Here is a 21,324-nt window from a genome sequence, read left to right on the forward strand (position 1 = left end):
GAGAATCAGCAACACAATAAATCACTAATCTGTAACATTTTCTGATTTCTAAGGTGCACACTTTAACACTGAAAATTTAGCAACGTGTTGGTTAGAGCCGACTCCAGAACATCCCTGTGTTGAATTGTTCCTGTTCAGTCATTTTTCAGTCATGTCCAGCTCTTAGTGACCCCATTTGCGGTTTTCTTGGAAAAGATACTGAAATGGTTCGCCATTTCCCTCTCATTTTACAGATGAGGAAACCGAGGTAAACAGGATTAAGTGACTTGCCCAGGATCATACACCTAGTAAGTATCTGAGGTCAAATTTGAATTCAGGTCTTCTCGACTCAAAGCCTGGTGCTCTATCCACTGTGCCAACCAGCTGCCCAATGCTCTCCTTTATAGACAAGCAAACTGCAACCCAAGTTGGTGATGTGACCTAGAACCAAAGGAATGTGCAGGGTGGCTAAAGTCACAGGGTCATAGATTTAGAGCTGGAAGGAACCTCATAGGTCACCCAGCCGAGCCCTGTTTTTAAAGGTGAGAAAAAACTGAGGCCAGAGAGTTTAACCAAGGTCACACAGATAGGAAGCCAGAGGTGGGATCTGAACCCAAGACCACTGAGTCCACAGCCAGCACACAGTCTTTCCGCTAGAGAGCCTTCAGCCTTCTGTTGGCCAATAGATATCCCAGGATAAACAATCACCTAGCAAGTAACATAGCCGGGACTCGGGGATCCTCTTCATCAATCGTCCCATGTAGAATTCAGAGCCAAAATATTCCGTGGGGACATAGGCTCCATATTTCTGGAATCCCACTTCGTAGGGGGTGAACTCCACCCATTCTGTGTACAAAACAGCAAAAGTAAGGGAGTGAGGAGCCATTTCTGTTCAGGGGGCCTCAAAGGAGAGCTTCAAGTTAGGACGATTGAGAATACAATGGCGTTAAGGAAGGAAACCGTTAGCACAGCCCTCTTTGCTCTCTCTGAGTCAGGGGTTCTCAGCCTTTCTTGTGGAACACTCTCCCTTCTCACCTCTACCTTCGGGCTTCCCTGGCTTCCTGCAAGTCCCACCCAAAATCCCACCTTCTACAAGAATCCTTCCTCCAGCTCCCTAAATTCTGATACTTCCTTCAAGTTGGTTATCTCCAATTTATTCTTTCCATATCCTGTTTGTTAGTGGTTCTTTGCAGGCTGTCTCACCCACCAGACTGTGGGCTCCGTCAGGGCTTTCTTTAGCTTTTCTTTGCATCCCCAACACTTAGCATAGTGCCTGGCACATAGTAGGCACTTAAAAAATGTTTATTCACTATCTGACTGATTTTGTGCCTGTGGACTCTTCAGAATTATATTTTAAATACATATATTTTTATTTCCATCTGCAATCCAAATGTTTTTCTTTCTTTTTTTTGAGGCAATTGAGATTAAGTAACTTGTCTAGGGCCACATAGCTAGTAAGTGTCTGAGGCCAGATTTTATTCATATTTACAAAGGAAACCAATTATATTGGAATATAGGTATCAAAATATTAAAGAGACAAATTTGTGATAAAATAATATACTTATTTTTGGATCCAATAAACACTTTAATTTCAAAGTAGCAATCAGCGTAAATGATATTTTGAGATATCCATAACAACTGTAATGCAATATGAAAATATCTGTGATTTCCATTGGTGACAAAGATAGGGATAATAATGGCACCAACCTTACAGGGTTGTTGTGAGGATCAAATGAGATAATATGTATAGCCTCAGACACGTACTAGCTGTGTGGCCCTGGGCAAGTCACTTAACCCTGGCTCCCTCCAAAAAAAGAAAAGAATATTTTTTCCCTTTGTGCTACATAAGTGCTATCTATTGTTACTATTAAAGTCACAGGTACTGCTAATACTACTGTACTTTGTTGCTAACATTTTAGTTAGAGGTTAGCGAAAATAAAAATATGATTTTTCCCCATGCAAGTTCATAGATCTCCCTCAAATCTATCCTTGGTCCCTGAGGGTAGGAACCATTGCTTTAAGCAGAGATGCTCAAGAGCAGGCCTGCACAATATATGGTCCGTGGGCCACTTGCAGTGGGCCAAAGGATTCCAGGCGGCCCACGAAAAATGTAGAGGATATGAAAAAAAGGAAAGATATAACGAATTTGTCCGTGCCCTGCTTAACCCGCCTTCCACTAGTCACTATTGTGCCCATCATGTAATTTGGTGGGTGGGTTGCCACACGACCTATGGCAACCAACCATCATCAGTCTGTCTAGTCTGAGAGGAGTGAGAGTTGTATCTTTTTGCTCTGTTTTTGGTCATTACTAAATGTAAACAGTAAGAAAACCTGAAAAGTGTATTAAAACTTGTGCCACTTAGCAAAGTAGTTTTTTTTTTTAACATTAATGTGGTTTCATGACAAATAAAAATCTTAAGTAGTAAATATAATTAATTGATATTAATTGAAACTTCCCTTTAAAAATATGGCTTATTTCAAAATAGTTTAATTATTAATTATACCTTGGAAAGTGAGCTGCTAAAAACCTATCTGCAGCCTGAAGAAGTTTAGCCAATTTTAATTTGGCCCCTACCTACAGTCTGCTCAAAAGTATGGGAGGAATGAAGAAATTGCAATTCCAACATAAGACAGGGGAGGGCAGTATCTGCTCAAAAACAGAAGATGACCTAGAACCCAACTTGGCTGTTTCTGGCTCCATGTCAATGACACTGAAGACGATAAGCAGAATAGCCCAGAGAAAGTTATTCCCCACAGTCTAATAAAATGATACTGACAATGGAAAACCAGATTCTCTCTAGGAATCTACAAAGGGAAGAGTCCTGCCCCCTAGACAGTAAAGAATATATAGAATTCTTTCCTTTTGCACAGGTTGCATTCTTCCTGTTCTATGTCATTCAAAGCTGGGAAAGCGATAGATGATTCCAGGAAGGCAGGAGAGTCATGAGATCCAGGGGGAGAGCAAATTAACATGTTAATTAATTAATTAGTTAATTGATCAATTAAGCATTAGGGATATAAAGAAAGGTTTCACAGGTTCATAGATCTAGAATGGGCAAGAGGTCATTTAGTCCAAGCTTCCTCCTCTTCTATTTTACAGATGAGGGAAACTGAGGCCCAGGAAAGTTGTATTTTATTTAATCATTGTTGTGGAGATAAGAAAGATGGTGGTCTCTTAGGAATGGTGGGGCATGGGCAGGAAATGCATCTGCAATCTCAGGTTAGCTCCACCAGATTTAATTCTGTTAACTGTCCAAGGGATGCTGGAATTACCTCTGAAATCCTGGTTGCTTACATCATCCTTCACATTGATGGTGAGGTAGATTGGGAGGGGATTCTGGCCCTGGCACAGAGCTTCTTTTTGCCATGACAACTTCCCTTCATATTTCTGTTTGGAGAAAAGAAGGAATTAAGGGAGAAGAGATGGGCTTACATCCAAGGGTGAGGGGATCTGAGAGAAATCATTGGAACAAGGTTCCACGAAGGGACATACCACAGGACATAATCCCATGAGGGGAGACACAGAGACATGGGGACATCTCAAGGCTGCTGGTGGATCATGGGATTAAAATCAAGGCTGTCAGATCCAATACCTTAGTTTTACATATGGGGAAACTGAGGCATAGAGAGGCTAAAGGACTCCTCCAGGATTACATAGCCAGGAAGTTTCTAGGGAGTCTGATTTCAGCCAGGCAGTGCAGGTTATTATTCTGTGGATGCAGGAGCTGTAGTGAGCTATGGGAGGAGTTCAAGGGGGAGGAAGCTCAGCCTTCAGAAGTCTAGAAGCCTGAGACAAAGTCCTGATTGCTCCACACTAGACATGGTTCTGCATGCTCTCTAGGGGCCAGCACTGAATTGGGTTCAGGCTCAGTTAGAAAAGCAGGACAGACTCCTAGCAGTCTTTCCTCTCATTGACACAACCAAACTATTGGGTGCAATATCATCCCTTACTCTCTGAGAGGAAAGCCTGCCTAGTAGTCACTTTTATTTAGGGATATGGTAGAAGGGCTGCTAGGTGGTGCAGTGGATACAGCACTGGCCCTAAAGTCAGGATAGACCTGATTTCAAATCTGGCCTTAGACACTTACTAGCTGTGTGACCCTGAACAAGTCGCTTAATCCCAATCGCCTCAACAGAAACAAAAAAAGAGCATGTGCTAGAGCCAGATCTTGAGAGCCAATTGTTAAATTTTCAGTGTGAGAATTTATACTTCAGATAGCACAGAAGCTACAAATCAGGGCTTGATTTGCCTAGTCTTAAGAAAGCAATAAAGAAAATGTTAATAATGCAGGCTAAATTTAAAAGCCTGTTGTGCATTTTTAGAGAGTTGGTTGTTAAACATTTATCAAGATACTTCTGGTTTTTTCTGTCTCTGCTAACCTCTCAAGTGAACGTCCTAATAGTCTGGTGCTGAGAATTTTACTTTGTTGAATCCCAGTTTGTGAACACCAGGATTTGGTCAATTGCACAAACTGAACAGATGTAGAAACATCAGGCTGGGTGTAGACCCAGCAGATTGGGCCATACTTGAGGAATGCTTTATGAAAACCAATGGATCAGGCAGCGAGGTGGCGCAGAGGATAGAGCACAGTCCTTAGAGTAAGGAGGCCCTGAGTTCAAATGTGAGCCTGGGTAAGTCACTTAACCCTAATTGCCTCTAGAAACAAAACAAGAAAATGAATGGGCTTAGAGATGTTTTTTATGAGTACATTTTCAGACATGGACAATGTGGGGGTTTCTTTTGTTGGACTATATGGCAATGTATTGAGGGATTTATTTTTCATTTTAAAATAAAATAAAAATTGTCATTCACTGGGAAAGAAATGTTCTTTTTAAAGAACCAGGTAGCTATGTGGTGCGGTGATTAGAATGCCTTGAGTCAGAAAGAGCTGAATTCAGTGAACAAGTTACACACACACACACACACACACACACACACACACACTGTTGAGTTAAATGCTTCAGATTTTCCTCAAGATACTTAATATTTGTGTGATACTGGGTAACTCACTCATCCTTTCTAAGCCTCAGTTTTCTCACCAGTACAATGGGGCACCTACGTCACAGGGTGGTTGTAAGGGTCAAATAAGATAACATATTTAAAGTATTTTGTAAATTGTAAAGATTATAAAAACTTGTTTGCCTCAGTTTCCTCACCTGTAAAAATTGGGATAATACTGGCACCTACCTCCCAGAATTCTTGTGAGGATCAAATGAGATAATATTTGTGAAGTGCTTAGCACAGTGCCTGGCACATAGTAAGCATTATATAAATGTTACTCTCATCTATTAAAAAGAAAGTATGGTAAAATGGGTAGTATCAGAGTCAGGAAGACCTGAGAAGAAATCCCACCTCTGACATGTATTAGCTGTATGACCACAAGCAATCTCTCTGGGACTCAGTTTTCTCATCTATAAAATGAGAATAATAATGCTTAGGGTACCTGCCTTGCATGGCTGTTGTGAGGCTTATGTGAGATCAGCTATGTGAAAGTGCTTTGCAAACTTTAAAGTGCTATATAAATGTCAGTTATATTTTCTTAAGATGTCAAATTTCAGACCAAACTTAACACTTTTGGTTTACTTCAGTCAAACTTTAAAAAACATAATATAAAATTTTTTTCCTGCAGTGGATGAGAGGGAATATATTATTAATGCTCATCATTCTGTATGGCTGATGCATTTTCTTTATCATGGGGGTAGGTATACAAAGAGGCACTGGACCTGCGGTTTAATTGGTACAGGGAACTCCTCAGGAAACTCTTTCTACCAGTTCAGGTGGATCTAGTTATCATTTTATCTATAATTCAAAGTAGCTAGCCATATGGATCAGCATTGGCCCAGAAGCCTAAAATCTGCAAGGAGATGGCCTGGAGCCCCAAAACATGTGGATGCCTATTCCCAGGACCAAAGCCGCTGACCAGTCCTCGTTTGAATAGTGCTGACTTTCTTCAGGTCGCTATTGGCCACATACTCATAGGCTGTTAAGCTCTCATGACCATGTGAGGATGAAAAAGGTCAGGGAGGAAACATCTGGCAGATTGGGGATAGATTTGCCAGCAGATATATTCTTCTGACTCACCCACAAGATAGATGAGTCACCAGTTATACCTGCGTAAGAAAGAAAGTTTGAAACAACCAAGCCAAATGTTACAGGGTAGAGTGACTTAGCAAGAAAAGCCTTAGTCTATCACCTGAATTTGAGGTAGAAAGGCACTCCTGTATTACAATGGCAGTGATGTAGGGGAAAACCACTCCTGTGCTCCTCCCACCATCCCCACACCTCCTAGTACCCTACCCCCACTGTTAAGTTCAATGCTTCAAATCTTGCCTCAGATACTTAACAGCTATAGGACACTGGGTAACTCATCCTTTCTAAGCCTCAGTTTTCTTATCTGTATAATGGGGCAGCTACTTCACAGGATGGTTGTCAGGGTCAAATGAGATAACATATGTATTTTGCAAACTGTAACCACTATATAAATACTAGCTGTTTTTATATAAGCATATATAGAGAATAACTATAAAGAGAATAAGTACAAATATATACAAAGTAGTTAGATTTAAGGAACCTTGGGAGGGAGGGGAACAGCAGGTGAGGGAGTCAGGAAAGGCTTCATGCAGAAGAAGATGCTCACACAATCAAAGCAGCTGAGTCACCCAAGAGCAGCAGAGAACCTACCTCATCCCCCAAAAAGGACTCGATCAATAAACCCCACAGGTCTGTGAAGGTAACTCTGTAGCCTTCTTGGCTCCTTTGTTTCAGGTTCTGCTGGTAGTATCCGAGTTGTTCAGGGCAAAGTGAAGGGATCTTGTTTTTGACAGCATGTCTGCGAGCCTCCTGGATGGCCTTCTCCAGGTTTTTGGAGGACCAGTCAGCGTCTTTGTATAAGTTGGACATGGTCCTGGGAAGAGGCATTTACATGTTACAGGACATCCAGAGCACCCGTGGGCTTGACCTTCTGGGCTGGGGAGAGAGTTGACTCATAGGCTTACCAGGGACCATCTGATCCAGTTCTGTTTTTACAAATGAGGACAACAAGGCTGAGAAAGGAGATGTGACTTTGCCCAACGGGTCCAAACTTACATCCTCTGACTCCAAATGCATTCACCTTATGTTTCTGCTTCCTAAATGGCACATGAACAATTGTATCCCAGCCCCGCTGGGATGAGACTTAGGCTGGGTAAGGGCTGTCAGAGACAAGGGCATGAGGATTGCTCATTTGGTAGACTGCCAAAAGCCTCTGCAGCTGAAAGGTGTTTTTGTTGTTGTCTTAAAATGTTGTGAGCCTGCTTCAATGGGCAACGGAGAAGATTAACACCAGGAAGGGTTTCCCTAGTGGTCTGTCTTTGCCTGTCACTGCCTTTCTCATCCACGTTATCAAAAAGAACAGATTCTCTATTCTGTGTAAATGTCTGAGCTCCCATAAATGTGTACAGCTTCTGTATAATTGTGCAAGTGACTAGCTCACCCTCGGTTCTCTTCCCACAGCGATTCCCCTCCTAAAAGGACTCGGTAAAGTCTAAGCTCCTTGAAGGCAGGAGCTGCTTATTTTTTTCAGTTATTCAATAAACACTTATTAAATATCTACTATGTGCCAGGCGCTGTGCTAAGTGCTGAAAATACAAAAAGAGGCAAAAGATAGCCCCTGCCCTCGAGAGGCTTACAATATAATGGGGGAGACAATATTCAAACAAATATATACAAAGCAAGTAATATACAGGATAAATGGATAATCAAAAGAGGGAAAGCACTGGAATTGAGGAGTTATACACATACACACTTTTGTGTGTGTGTGTGTGCGCGTATCTATATATATATATATATATATATACACACACATGTATATATAAGTATGTGTGTAATATATATTATATATCTATATGTTAATATAGATACATATTATAATATATCTATATGTTATAATATATAGATACATACATATCCCTATATAGAGACATTGATACAATGGTTGCTTCAAAGCCTTTGTCCCCTGTCCCTCGTATGATACTCTGGCATAGCAAGGTTCAGGTCCTAGGAGTATCTGTTTAGGGTATAGGCAATAAATATCCCTAGTACCCAGCACAGCTCCTTGAATATTTTCTTTTTTCAGCCTGGACCTATGATTTTATTGGCCTCAATCAATCAATTAGGCATAGATTAAGCATTTGCTGTATGCCAAGCACTGAGTTAGGTACCAATGATACAAACAGAATGAATGAAACAAACCCTACTTTCCTACCTTACATTCTAATTGCGGAGACAAGTACAGAAATAACTTTATACAAAGAAAATAAAAAGAGAATAAATACAAAGAAATACACAGTAATTAAACTCAAGGGGGTTTGGGAGAAAGCGTTGGGGAGATCAGCAAAGGTATCGTGGGAAAGAACTAGTAAAGAGAAGTCTGTGTAGAAGTTGTATTTCTGGCACCCATCACTGTGCATGATATATAGTTGGCAGCAAAGAGGCAAAATGGACAGCACTGGGGACCTGGCTCGAAGAAGGCCTGAGTTCAAATCCAGCCTCAGACTCCTACTAGCTGTGTAATCTTGGGCAAGTCACTTAGCTTCTACATGCCTTAGTTTTCTCATCTATTTTATATATTATATATATGATGTATAATATAAAATGGGGATAATAATAACCTACCTCCCAGGGTTACTGTGCAATCAAATGAGATATTTGTAAAATGTTTTGCAAATCTAAAAATTCTACATAAATGCTAGCAATTATTATTATTAAATGCCCATTGAATGAATAAACTGGATTTGATTTAATGAATGAATAAATGAATGAGTGAGCAAAATGGAAACTTTCTATGCTGATGTAGATTTACAACTCATTTGTAACAGAATCTTAGGGAGTTGCTTGCAGGTACCAAAGGATTAAATGACTGAGAGATTAAGTGAGGGTCACATAGCTAGGATGTATTAGAGTCAGGACCTGAACCCAGGTCTTCTTGACTCCAGGTCAGCCTTCTTATTCACTTATTCTCCTCACACTCCTGGCACATGGACAGAAGCACTGGTGAGACAAAGAAATATGGGGGTGGTGGAAGGGTGGGCAATGATCAAAGCATGAGTAGCTGCTCACACCTTTGCATTGTGGGCTCAGTCAACATGATACAGTTAGGGGAGGGGGGGTGTGAATGCATTTCTCTAGCATGACATATAAAAGTGATCTCATGACACTGATTCATACCACTTTGCAATCCCCTCATGCACGTATAATATTCCATTTTGTATTCTAATCTATTGTGTATGTGCACGTGCTTTCCACACACATACACACAACAGTTGTTTTTTTTTTTTTGACTTTATATTTTCTCTAGGGCTTATATAATATGTTACCCTTGTTGTTGCTGTTTCGGTCAGACCTATAGAAAGCTCCCTGGCAAGGAAGCTCGTTCTACCAATGTGAATCAATGACTGTTCTGCAACTTGAGATGCCTAAGGCATTGAGAGTTTGCCCAGTGTCTACAGTACCAGAGATGTGACTTGAACTCAGGTCATCCTGACTCAGAGGGCAGAACCCATCTACTACTCCACAGTGCTTCTGCATTACCCATGATATCATAGGATTATAGAATTAAAACAAGAAAGGATCTTAGAGGCCATAGAGTCAACCCCCCTAATTTAATAGATGGGGAAACTGAGGCACAGAGAGGGTAAGTGAAGTCACCCCAGTGTTATACAGCAAGGAAGTGTCTGGAGCAGAATTTAACGTCTGTTGAATGTTCAATGGCTTGGCGTCAATGATATTAGAAATCAGTCCAGTTACTGCCATAGACCCAATAGAAGACAGTGGAAAAAGCAAGGGATGTCAGCTTTGGGGGCCAACACAAGGGGCTTTTCCCCTCTCCCCTCAAGACCCAACACTCTAAGGCTTTGCTCCAAAGCTTAAGCCACTCAGGAACTCCTGAGGGCAGCTAGGTGGCACAGTAGATAGAGCACCGGCCTTGGATTCAGGAGGATCTGAATTCAAATCTGGCCTCAGACACATGACACTAGCTATGTGACCCCGGGCAAGTTATTTAACCCCCATCGCCTAGCCAAAAAAAAAAAAAAAAGGAACTTCTGAGTACTCACCAACTTGCACCTGAAAGGCCTGTGATGTAGCTGGTACAGTTCAGGATGTTCAGCTTTTGAAGACCCAACAGGTGGCCATACATGGAGGTCATCGATCTCAAGCCACCCCCTGTGGCCATGATCGCCACCAGAGGCACCTGACGGATACACAGAGACAGAGTCAGAGAGAAGGAGGCTGGGCAATAGGGCTGCAGAGGAGAAGCTGGAGCAGAGGATATTTTACCACACAGAGAAAGTAGAGTGGTTAGAATGGGGACAGAGTGGAGTGGAGAGTTTAGAAGAAAAAGCTAGATTATAGCAGAGGGGGGAGTCTAGAAAGTCTAGAAAGGTGAGAAACCAAGAATTAGATTTAAACAAAAAGCAAAAAAAAGATCTATCTATCTCTCCACCTATCTCTCTATCCATCCAATTATCTCTATCTCCCCCCACTCCCACCCCCCGCCCCATCTCTCTCTCTCTCTCTTTCTCTCATAGGAGCATGGATTTTATAGTTAGAAGGTACTTTACAGACCATCAAATCCATTGCTCTCATTTTTACAGAGGAGGAAGCTGAGGCACAGAGAAGTTACGTGACTTGCTCAGGGCCACACAATTATTTCCAGGTACCAGCTTACCCAAACTAACTCCAAACCAACTAGAATATGGAGGAAAGAGATGTAAGGTCAGTTGCTTAATCTGAACTCCAGCAGATCTGGGCAAAACAAAGGTCTTGGGGAAGGCCACTACATGTCCTGGTCTTACCACTGCTTGGAGAGGAAGGGCCCTGGTTCATGGAACCACAGAACTTGAGAGCTGGACGGGTGATAGGAGCATCGATCCCAATTCCTTTATTATCAACGTGTAAAACAACTGCAGCAACAAAATGAATCATATGCCCAGAAAAGTGAAATCCCTTGCCCAAGGTCATACAGGGGACCTGGGCTTTTAAAGCAGGAGGCTTTAAAAACGTTCTATATAACAGATCTTTGGAGCCAACACTGGTGAACAATGTGAGTGATCAACCTGGAGTATGCGGCTTTGGGGGCATGGAAAAGAAAGGTCCTTGGGTTGGCGTGTTTGAGATGCCAAACGTTCCTTAAAGGTAGAGAAGTGAAGGGAAGGGAAGGACATTCTTTCCAAATCCTACCTCTTCCAGAGAGTCTCCTGTTGGTAAATGAAGGGGGGGAGGGGCTTATTGAACTTCTATTTACTATTAGTCTCCCTCCCAACTTCTGCGTTTTTCAAAAAAGCAATCTATCTTAGAGAGATCATTTGGCAGCTAGATGGCATAGTAGAGAAGTGCTGATTTTGGAATCAGAAAAACCTGAGTTCAAATCCTGCCTTTACACTTAATAACTTTGTGATCTTGGACAAGTCACTTAATATAATTCAGCCTCAGTTTCCTCTTCTGTAAAATGTGGATAATAGAATCTACCTCACAGGGTTACTGTAAGAATCAAATGAGATAACACATATAAAGTGCTTTGCAAACCTAAAATCATTAAGATAAGTGTTAACTATTATCATTGGGCAGCTAGGTAGTGTAGTGGATAGAGTGCTGGCCCTAGAGTAAGGAAGAAAGTTCAAATTTGGCCTCAGATAAATACTCTGTGAACCTGGGCAAGTCACTTAACCCTGTTTGACTCAGTTTTCTCATCTGTGAAATGAGATAGAGAATGAAATAGAAAACACTCCAGTATCTTTGCCAAGAAAATCCCAAATGGGGTCACAAAGAGTTGGGCATGACTGAAAGTGACGCAGCATCAACAAAAATTATCATCATCATCATCACCATAATTATTATTACCTCTTTTGGAGGTGGAGTCTCTAAGGATTGGCTCTAACTCCTAGGAAGGGTAAACCTTATACAATACTAAGGCTAAATTATAAAAGGGGGAAAAACCCTCCAAACCCATAGTAGAGCCCCTATTTTCCGCTGTCTTCCCCAGCTGATTCTACCATATTTCTCAGGAGGTTGGAAGGAAAGGGCCCCTAGGAAGGAGAGACAAAGAACCATATCTTTAATTGTTGGGCTCTCGTTGTCATGATCCTAAGATATACGGACAGTGCTTGAAGGAAGCCCTTAAAGAAGGAAAGATCTACCAGATCAATGAGTTGTGGGAAGAGCAGGATTGAAGTGGGGAGATCTTATTATACACACCTAACTGGGAGTAAGGGCCGTAATATAGGACACTATAAATCATCTTAGAATGGATCTTGTTGCCTCTTTGATTATCCTAAATTCCCTGATAATCCTACAGGGATAGCTGAGCTGTAAAGGCAGCCCCTGGGTATGCACAACAGATGGGAGACATAGCGACATAGATAGAGACAGTGAGTGGGAGTTGGTGGTACGGTAGCAAGAATTCTCCAAAGGGAAGGAGAATGGCAAGTTGTCCATGAAAAGCAGAGAGAGTGGCCAGCCTTAGTCCCAAGCCAACTGACCTCATTGTCTTGAAGATTCTGCTCCAGCTGCAACACCTGCTTCAGGGCTTCTGCTACAATCACCTTCCGCTTCTGCAGGAACTCCAGCTCCTCTGAGCATAGACTGTAACCCAGCCTCACATTCAACTCATCAGGGCTGTGGTGGGAGAGAGGATGCTTGTCACTCACAATGCATGAGAGCTGTTACCTCCATATGCTTGAGCAGCTAACTCTCCCATTCCTTAGCTTAAGTGGGAAAGAAATTGGTGCCTTGAGAAAGACACTGGGTTTGAAGCAGAGAACCTGGATTTGAATCTTACCTCTGGAATTTACTGCCTGTTTGGCCTTGAGTAAGTTGCTTTACCCCTCTACGCTTCAGGAGGTGGACCAGCTCACTCTTGGATTATTGCAATAGCCTACTAATTGGTCTCCCTGACTCTAGTGTCTCCTTTTTCCAAACTGTTCTCCAAACCATAGCTTCCAGAATATTTCTTTTAAATTTTTTATTTTTTCCAATTACATGTAAAATTTTTAAAACATTTGTTTTTTAAAATTTTGAGTTTAAAATTCTCTCCCTCCCTTCCTTCTCTCCCCCCTCCTTGAGAAGGCAAGCAATTGATGTAGGTTATACATTGCAGTCATGCAAAATTTATTTCTGTATTAGTCATTTATGAAAGAAAACACAGACAAAAAAAGACCAAGAAAAATTTTACAAGTAAAAAAAGTGTGCTTCCATCTGCATTTAGACTTCATCAGTTCTTTCTTTGGAGGTGGATAGCATTTTTCATCATGAGTCCTTTGGAATTGTCTTGGATCATTGTATTTCTAAGAACAGCTAAATCTTTCACAGTTGATCATTGTACAATATGGCTGTTATGTGTACAATGTTCTCCTGGCTTTGTTCACTTCACTTTGCATCGGTTCATGTTAGTCTTTCCAGGTTTTCCCAGAATATTTCTTAAAGCATAAGTCTGACTCAGTCACTATCACGCTCAAAAAGCTTCTCCAAATCTCCCTCAAGATAAAATAGAGACTCCTGATTGAATTTTAAAGCCTTCCACGGTCTGCCTCCAGCCAGCCTTTCCAGGTTTATGGTGCATTATTTTCCTTCATATACTTGATGCGTCAGCAAAACTGGTGTATCGGTTGATCCTCATACATGACATTTTATCTCCTATCTCCATGCCTTTACTAGACTTCCCTCTATCTCTAGAATGTACTCCTTTGTCCCCTCCACCTTATAAAAGTCCCTAGGTTTCTTTGAGGCTCAGTTCAAGTGCCGACCTCTATGTGAGTTCCATTCTTATCTTCCCAGTACTTTGCATTTATTTTATTTATTTCATATGGTTTTCTCCCAGTAGAAAATAATTTCGTTGACTATTTCATCTTTATCTCGTATACCTAGAGCCTAGCATAGGGCCTGACACATAGTAGGCATTTAAGAAATGTTTGTTGAATAAATGAATGAGTGAATGAAGTGTCAGTCTGAATCCTGTGATTTCTTTCCTATATGCCTTGAGCAAACAAGGTCCAGGACACTTCATGTAAATATCCCAGGACAAAGGCCTCATCTTCTTATTTCCAACTTACAACATCTCTAATGATTCTACTATTTTTATTTCATTGCTTAGTCTAAGAACCTACAATGACTCTCTATTGTCTATTACATGAAACTCAAACTCCTCAGATTAGCACTCAAGGCCCTCCTGAATTGGGCCCCATGGGTCATTCTTCTCCAACTTTACCTTCTACTGCTCCCAACGAACACCTTGTATTCCAGTTAGGCAAGTCCCTTTGTTGTTTATAGGACACATCAAACTCACTCTCATTGCTGTGATTTTGCTCAGTCTATTCTTTCCAATGTGGAATACCTTCCTCCATCTTTCCTAATCTTTTCCATCCTTTAAGGCTCAATTCAAGTGCCTCACTTTTCCCTAGCTACTCCAGCACACACCAGTCTCTCCCTTGGCTGAACTCTTTTAGCACAGGGTCAGTACTATACAGTTCAATATTTTACTACTTAACCATTATTACTATTATTTATTACTTACTATTATATATTGTTTCTTAATCATTTTATAACTCTGAGTTATCCTGATCCTGATCATTTAGTAACTTTAAGTTCTAGATCTGTAAGATCCAGGAAAGCAGGAACTGTTGACTTAGAATTTCACAGAAACATATAATATTAGAGCTTCTGGAAGGGACTAACGTTATCTGGTCTTTTTTACCACCAAAGTCTTTGGCACTGTCAAATGGTTCATCATCTAAAGTGGTCATGTTTCTATCAGTAGAAATAACAGTAAAGAAGATGCATTACCATTTGTTTTGATGTTGTACTCTAAGGATCATAAGACCTTTCCCTCTGACTCGCACCCTTATTAGAATGTGAGCTCCTTGAGGGACTGTCTCACATCTGTATTTGTATTCCTAGACCTTTGCATATAATAAGCCCTTAATAAAAGCTTTTTCATTTCCTTCATTCCTTCCTTCCTTCCTGACCTAGCAACAATATCCCCAAAACTTAATTTGCTTTTTTATGTGGGGGGGTATGTGACAGTGGTATGGTTGGAGGCAACTTGAGCATTTATACCTAGGAAATCAACAAATGCTACAAATCAGGACTTGATTTATTGTTTGTCGATTGCCTAGACTTAAGAAAGTGGTGAAGAAAATGTTAATAATACAGATTAAATTTAAGTGTATAGTGTGGATATTTTTTCTTGGAAAGCTAGTTGTTAAATATTTATCTGCACACCTCTGGACACATCACTGCTACTACTAATACTACTTCATTCCTTCATGCATCTTCCCACTTCCACCCTGTAACATTATCCCCCATAACTTAACTTTTTTTTCTTATTGCTACCCTATTCAAGAATATACAGTGGCTTCCTGTCACCTAACTAACCAAGTCTAAACTCCTCAGTATGGCAGTCATTTTACAGATATGGAAACTGAGGCCTAGAGAGAAGAGATGACCAAAATCACTTGGCTAGGTAGTCATGGTTAAGAGTAAAAGCTAGGTTTCCTGAATTCCAGTTCAATGCTCTATTAACCATATTTCTATTTCCTAGTTCTCTCTCATGGTGCCCACATATTGCTGAATGGGCACATGGTGGGTGTTCAACAGTTATTTGCTTACTTCACTTACTACTTGCATATAAGATATGGCTCTCTCTGTCACTATCCAGGAAATGTCAGACATTGGAGAAAGCCCTGTCCTTAACCAGGAGCTCCTCTTGAACTTCACCCATCAAAGTATGACAAAGGAAATGGGAAGTGTAGTTGAACGCTCAGGGGTAGGAATTCCCATCAAAATTCCCACTTCCACTTCTCAATGCCATTTCCCTTTCTTCCTCCTATGTCCTTGCCATTCCCTTGAGCTCCTCAACATGTTCAATAGGACCTAGAGCCCCCAAGAAGCTGGAAAACAAGGATTAGTGTAAATAGCAGTTCTGATGTATGGAAAATAGTGGGGAAAATAGAAGAATTAGAAGAGAAGAGAGACAGAACTGTAAGGATAGGGAAGGTACTTTACCAGTCTTTGGCTGTCACATGTAAATCACAATTTTCATTCTGAGAACCAAGAAAGGGGAAAAGTCTTTGTCAGTGTTGTGATATTTCAAAGCAAAATAGCCCACACCAAAAGCTTACACACTCACTCATCAATATTCACTGACCCCCAACTCTGCCCACCATCCCCATGAGCTCATATCATCACCCCCCACACACCCTCACACTCAACTTTCCTTACGTTCCAACCTCTGTGCATGGTTTTCGTACTCAGCCTTTCAGTACCTCTTTCCCCACCAGGCATCACCAAACAACTCCTCAGACACCATCTTGCCTCTGCATATACAACTCCTATATTTTTCTATTATATAAATGCCCACTGCACCCTGAAACAATGTTGTCCATACCTCTGCCTCTCATGTGAGCATGCACAGGCAACCTTCACAATCTGATAGTTAGATACTCATTCCTTTACCCCACCATCTCTTGGCATCAGCTCTCTGACTCAAATTAACCTGGCTAGGGGGTCCACGTAACTCTTCCCTGATTCCTTAACTCACCATCGGTACTGTCAACTCTTGTCCATCTGGGAGGCAGTCCAAGGACATGCAGACAGAACGGTTTCCTTTATGGGTACCACAGCAGCAGGAAAGCTAAGAGAGAAATTTCTTTAAAAGGGAGAGTAAGGCTTCTCCCATATAGGCTAGGTACCCATTCTCCCCCATTTCCCAGTGAAACTAGGTCCGGGAGCCAGTTAGACCCTGAAGCTTCCCGTGCCCACAGATGATTTCTAAACACCCAGGGCTTCCTACCCCACAGGTCCATCGACTCCTGGGCACTTCCACGTGCATTTGGGGCTGGAAGTATTTGGTGTAGTGGAAGAAGGCAAGATCTGGGCATTGGTTGCTGGAGCTGTAGCAGGGTGAGATGTACTGGGTGTTTTCATAGGATTCATTCACTGTCACGCTTAGTTGTTTTCCTATGAATAGAATGAAGAAGGTCACAGAATTTGAGAACTGGAAGGGACCTTATGGTTATATACTCCAACCTGTACCTGAAAAAGAATCTCTGCTACAACTTATTCAATAAGTGGTCACCCACATAATAATATTCATATAATATCTATCTATCCAACCATCTATCTATTATCTCTCTATCCTTCCATCTATCTATCTATCTATCTATCTATCTATCTATCTATCTATCTGCTTGAAGACCAGTAGTGAGGGGAAGTTATTACACTCTGGTAGCCTATTCCACTTAGGGATAGTTTTAAGGTCATTTGGTAGCTTGGGTTCTCTACTTAGTGTCAGGAAGACCCAAGTTCAAATCCCAACTCAGATGTTTATTAATTCTGTTTCTTTAACCTCAGTGTCATCATCTGTAAAATGAGGGCATTAGACTCTATATCCACTAAGATCCCCTCCAACTCTAAATCTATGATCCAATAATTGTTAGGAGATTTTTCCTGACATGAGGACAAATATTTCCCTTTGTAACTGCTCCCTACTGTTCTTATTTCTGGCCCTTGGGACCAAACAGAACGTGTCTAATCCCTCCTTCATAAGACAGCCATTTAAATACTTCAGAGTTATCATTTCCTTCTTTCTCCTCTGAGCTCCTTAGTTTTCTTCAGGCTAATTATTCCTAGTTCCTTCAACTAATCCATACATGATAGGGATTCCATGCACACAACACCCACAGTGTCCTCCACTCCTTCTTCCAAGGCTGAACATTTGTCATGGAATTCTGGACTTCCACCAAGCTAAATCCAATCTCCTAAATCATCAGGAGAATAGGGAGTGGGATCTGTGGAAGTCTCCGAGAAGGTAAGAGAGAGACCTGAGTCTGCGTTCCAGGAGTAGTTCCAACAATTTGATCATAATAGAGACTTCTCCTAAATGTTTATTATGGATTGAGGAAGGAAGAGAAAAATTAGAAGGAACACAGAAGGGACTGACACAAGTGGGAGGTACAAGTTTTAAGGAAAGGGATAAGATGCTGAGCTCAAGTTCTCTGGTGAAAAGCTGGTCAGAGAATACCTGTGAGCAGAGCCTAGGGGACATGGGAAGAGCTGAGAAGGGAAGGGCCTACCAGATTTGACCTGAAGCCAAAAGAGGGTATACCTGGAACCCACGCAGAAACAGACTTCACTCCTTTAAAGAGCAATTGGGGGGAGATTAGAGGGGAGGAAGGAAGAAGGAGAAGTAAAGGAAATGTGATAGCTCTGTAAGGAAGAATGAAAGATAAGGATACCTCCAAGGAGAGTTGAGAAAATGAACTCCCTACCTTCTTTGTGGAGGTAGAGGAAGATGGGTGTGGAATATTGCATATATTCTCAGATGTGATTAACATGATGGCTTAATTTTGTGGACCTGTTCCTCCTCTCCCTTTTATCTTTTTTATTCTTTGTCACTTGGGATGACTCACTGGGTAAGGGAGGGGTAAATTCAGGACTGAAGTGATGTAAAAATAAAAGATAGCAATTTCTTTTAAAAAGAAAATTAAAAGTAAATGAGCAAGAATAGGGCTAGGAATTTGAGAAGAGACATTTCTCAGGGTCATAGGATTTTAGAGTTGAAAAGGATCTTACAGGACATTTTGTCTAAACCCCTCAAATGAGAGAGAAGGTACTTGCCCATGGTTATATAGATAGTAAGTAGCAGAGGTAGAATTAACATTTTTATTAATGATTTATAAATTTTTATTGATTTCTTTTGTTCTTTTACATCCCCAAAGTTTCTCTCAGTATCCTTCCATTCCCAATTCCCAGATAGCCACCTCATATAACAATATTTTTTTTAAAAGGGTGGGATGGAATCAGCAAAACTGATCAATATATCAAAAAACTCTGAAAATATATGTAACATGTCACCTTGTGGACTTCTCAGAAATGGGATTTAGCCCCAAGTCCTTTAACTATTGCTAGTTTGGCTCTGGGAATCTCTCAGTGAATCTGTGGGCTTTGGGGGCACAAGATCTATTCCAGAGCTGTCCTGAGATATGGGCGGGGGGGGGGGAATTTAAATCTACTTAGGACATAGGTTCCCAAAGTTGGCAATACTATCAAAGGGGCAGTAGTGGCCTCTGGTGCAATTGGGGGGGGGTAAATAAAAATAAGGGGACAGTGGAAGCATAAGGAAAGAAGAAAAGATAAGAAAATTTTGAAAAACCATTCATACATGTTTCATTTGTTGTGTAACAGAGTTAAAGTTGTGGCGATTACATTATTTTCCAAATAAACATACAAAATGCAAGTTATAACTGATCGTTGGTCAAGTCCCCGTACAGACTTAACAACCAAGTGTTGGCAGGTAGCTCTCATTGTCAGGAAGTCCAGTGTGCATAGGCAGGAATATGTGCATGGAATGACTTATTTACAATATGATACTATATAGTTACAAGATGCAATACTGTACCATCAAAATTCTAATGCAGGAAAACCCCCACAAATTTACAATAAATTATTAAATATAAGATGTGTCATTTAAAATATATTTATTTTATATTTTTTTGAAATGATGCAAATTTTAAAAAAATTAAAGGGTTAAAAAAAAAGTAGATTTCCAGGGCGGGGGCAGTGGGTAATTTTTTTTTTAAAGGGGGGGCGGTAGGCCAAATAAGTTTGGGAACCTCTGACTTAGGATGAGGCAGTTTTGAGGATCCTGAATGAAGTTTCATACACCCACCCCTCTTCTACCCAAGCCCCCTCCAAATTCTAACAGTGTTTCTGAACCTTGGAAGGTAGAACTGACTGGACATTTCAGATAGAAGAATGCTACCCCATCCCACCCTGCCCATCAAAGGAAATAAGTCTCTTACTCTTTCGATTCTTCTTCTGTTTTTTATGCTTCACATGGACTTCCAGGCAGGAAACTTGTCTAGACTGTAACAAAGGAAATCCCTATAAAAAATCTCTGTGGTACAGTCTATCCCTCACTGTTCCTGGCCGTAGGAGAGGGCCTGGGCAGAAGGGAAAAGAGGTCAAAGCGACAGGGCAATTGTAAATGTGTGTGTGTGTGTGTGTGTGTGTGTGTGTGTGTGTGTGTGTGTATGTGTGTGTGCATATTGGGGCAAAATGGGTCCCAGAGAAGGCTAAGACAGGGTGAAAATACAGAGCCACCACAGGTAGGAGATGGTTCAGAGGAACCATCCAGGTCTGGAGAACGAGGCTTGGGAAGCAGGCCTTTCCTTGGCTAGGGAGGAAATGGGTAGCTCTTTATATCTGTGTTCCTGTGCAAACAAACAAGACTTTGGGGGAGGAGAATCACGAGAAGGTGGCAGAAACAGATCAGTTCCCTTTCCAATAAGATCCTAGGGCCTGTTCAAATTCTTTGTGATGCCCTATAATGCTGGGCTATTGAATATATTTGCTTGTACCACCTGGAGTGACAGCTCTAGCTTGGAAATCTTTGTCTGCTTTTGGAGATTTGGGATGAAGAGAATTTGAGCTATTGGTATGAGGGGTTGGCAAAAAGAGGTTATTACTAGGGAAACAAAAGATCTCTGTGATTATTATCATCGAGGGAACAAACAAAATAGGTATGCATACGTCCCCAGGGAAGGGCGTTCCCTTTGTTGGAAACTATCTGAGAGTAGGGCTGGGCATGGTTCGGCTCCTTTGGGGTTAGCTGAAGGACCCTAAAGGGGATAAGTCTGAAATACCAATAAAATAACCTCTCCTCAAGTGTGCATCCCCAACCCCCCAACCTCCCAACCATTTACTTCATTTTTCACACTTCCAACCTGTCCCATAAAAATCCCACTTTGGAGGCTGCAGTGGGTATTATTTTTCAGTGCGGTCAGTAGGGTCCGTCTTGTGGTCAGTTTCCTCTCTTACAGCCCTCTTCCCCTTCAGGGATGCAGGAACTTGCTCATCTAGAATTGCTCAGGGAGGGATAGTTACCACTAGTACGCCATTGGTGAGGAGGCTTTCAGGTGGAGCTGGGCTGAAAAACAGGATTAAATCCCCCAGTCAGCTACTGTTTCTTGTAGAAGCACCCCTTTCCCCAGAGTCAGTTAGGCCTGTGGCTCTTCTGAATGGGCCCCGGGGAGCCCAGATCTTGGCTAGGATTTCTACAATGGCTACAATACTTTCCCCACACTCAGCACCAGCTTTCTGGTGCATCAGCCTAAGGACTACCATTGAGACACTGATTTAATGAATCATTCATTCATAAACCCTCCCACTGAGACTAAGCATACTCTTCCAGTATCTTTCAGAAGGAAGAGAATCTTGGGAGGGTAGCAATTTAACTAGCATTCTGGAGAGTTTAATTGTCATGGTGGGAGAGAGACTGTGTGAGATGCCAAGAGGTGCTAAGAGGACTTACT

The 21,324-nt window shown here is 41.4% G+C and overlaps 1 protein-coding gene across 1 annotated transcript in view; it reads right to left on the reverse strand.

Annotated features, from left to right (window-relative positions):
* The window catches only part of PLA2G4E (phospholipase A2 group IVE), a 72,726-nt gene that overhangs the window by 16,881 nt on the left and 34,521 nt on the right, over positions 1-21,324 (reverse strand). Inside the window, exons 6-15 of the mRNA XM_078151356.1 lie at positions 20,897-20,939; positions 19,813-19,876; positions 16,803-16,969; positions 16,551-16,643; positions 16,016-16,053; positions 12,496-12,631; positions 10,072-10,208; positions 6,662-6,884; positions 3,253-3,367; positions 688-825 (exon numbers count right to left, since the gene is read on the reverse strand). Of these exons, the coding sequence (XP_078007482.1) occupies positions 688-825; positions 3,253-3,367; positions 6,662-6,884; positions 10,072-10,208; positions 12,496-12,631; positions 16,016-16,053; positions 16,551-16,643; positions 16,803-16,969; positions 19,813-19,876; positions 20,897-20,939 (1,154 nt within the window). The remainder of the gene's footprint in view (positions 1-687; positions 826-3,252; positions 3,368-6,661; positions 6,885-10,071; positions 10,209-12,495; positions 12,632-16,015; positions 16,054-16,550; positions 16,644-16,802; positions 16,970-19,812; positions 19,877-20,896; positions 20,940-21,324) is intronic.

Source organism: Phascolarctos cinereus, unplaced genomic scaffold (genome assembly GCF_003287225.1).
Source record: "Phascolarctos cinereus isolate Bilbo 61053 unplaced genomic scaffold, phaCin_HiC Scaffold_3;HRSCAF=262, whole genome shotgun sequence".
Lineage (NCBI taxonomy): Eukaryota > Metazoa > Chordata > Mammalia > Diprotodontia > Phascolarctidae > Phascolarctos > Phascolarctos cinereus.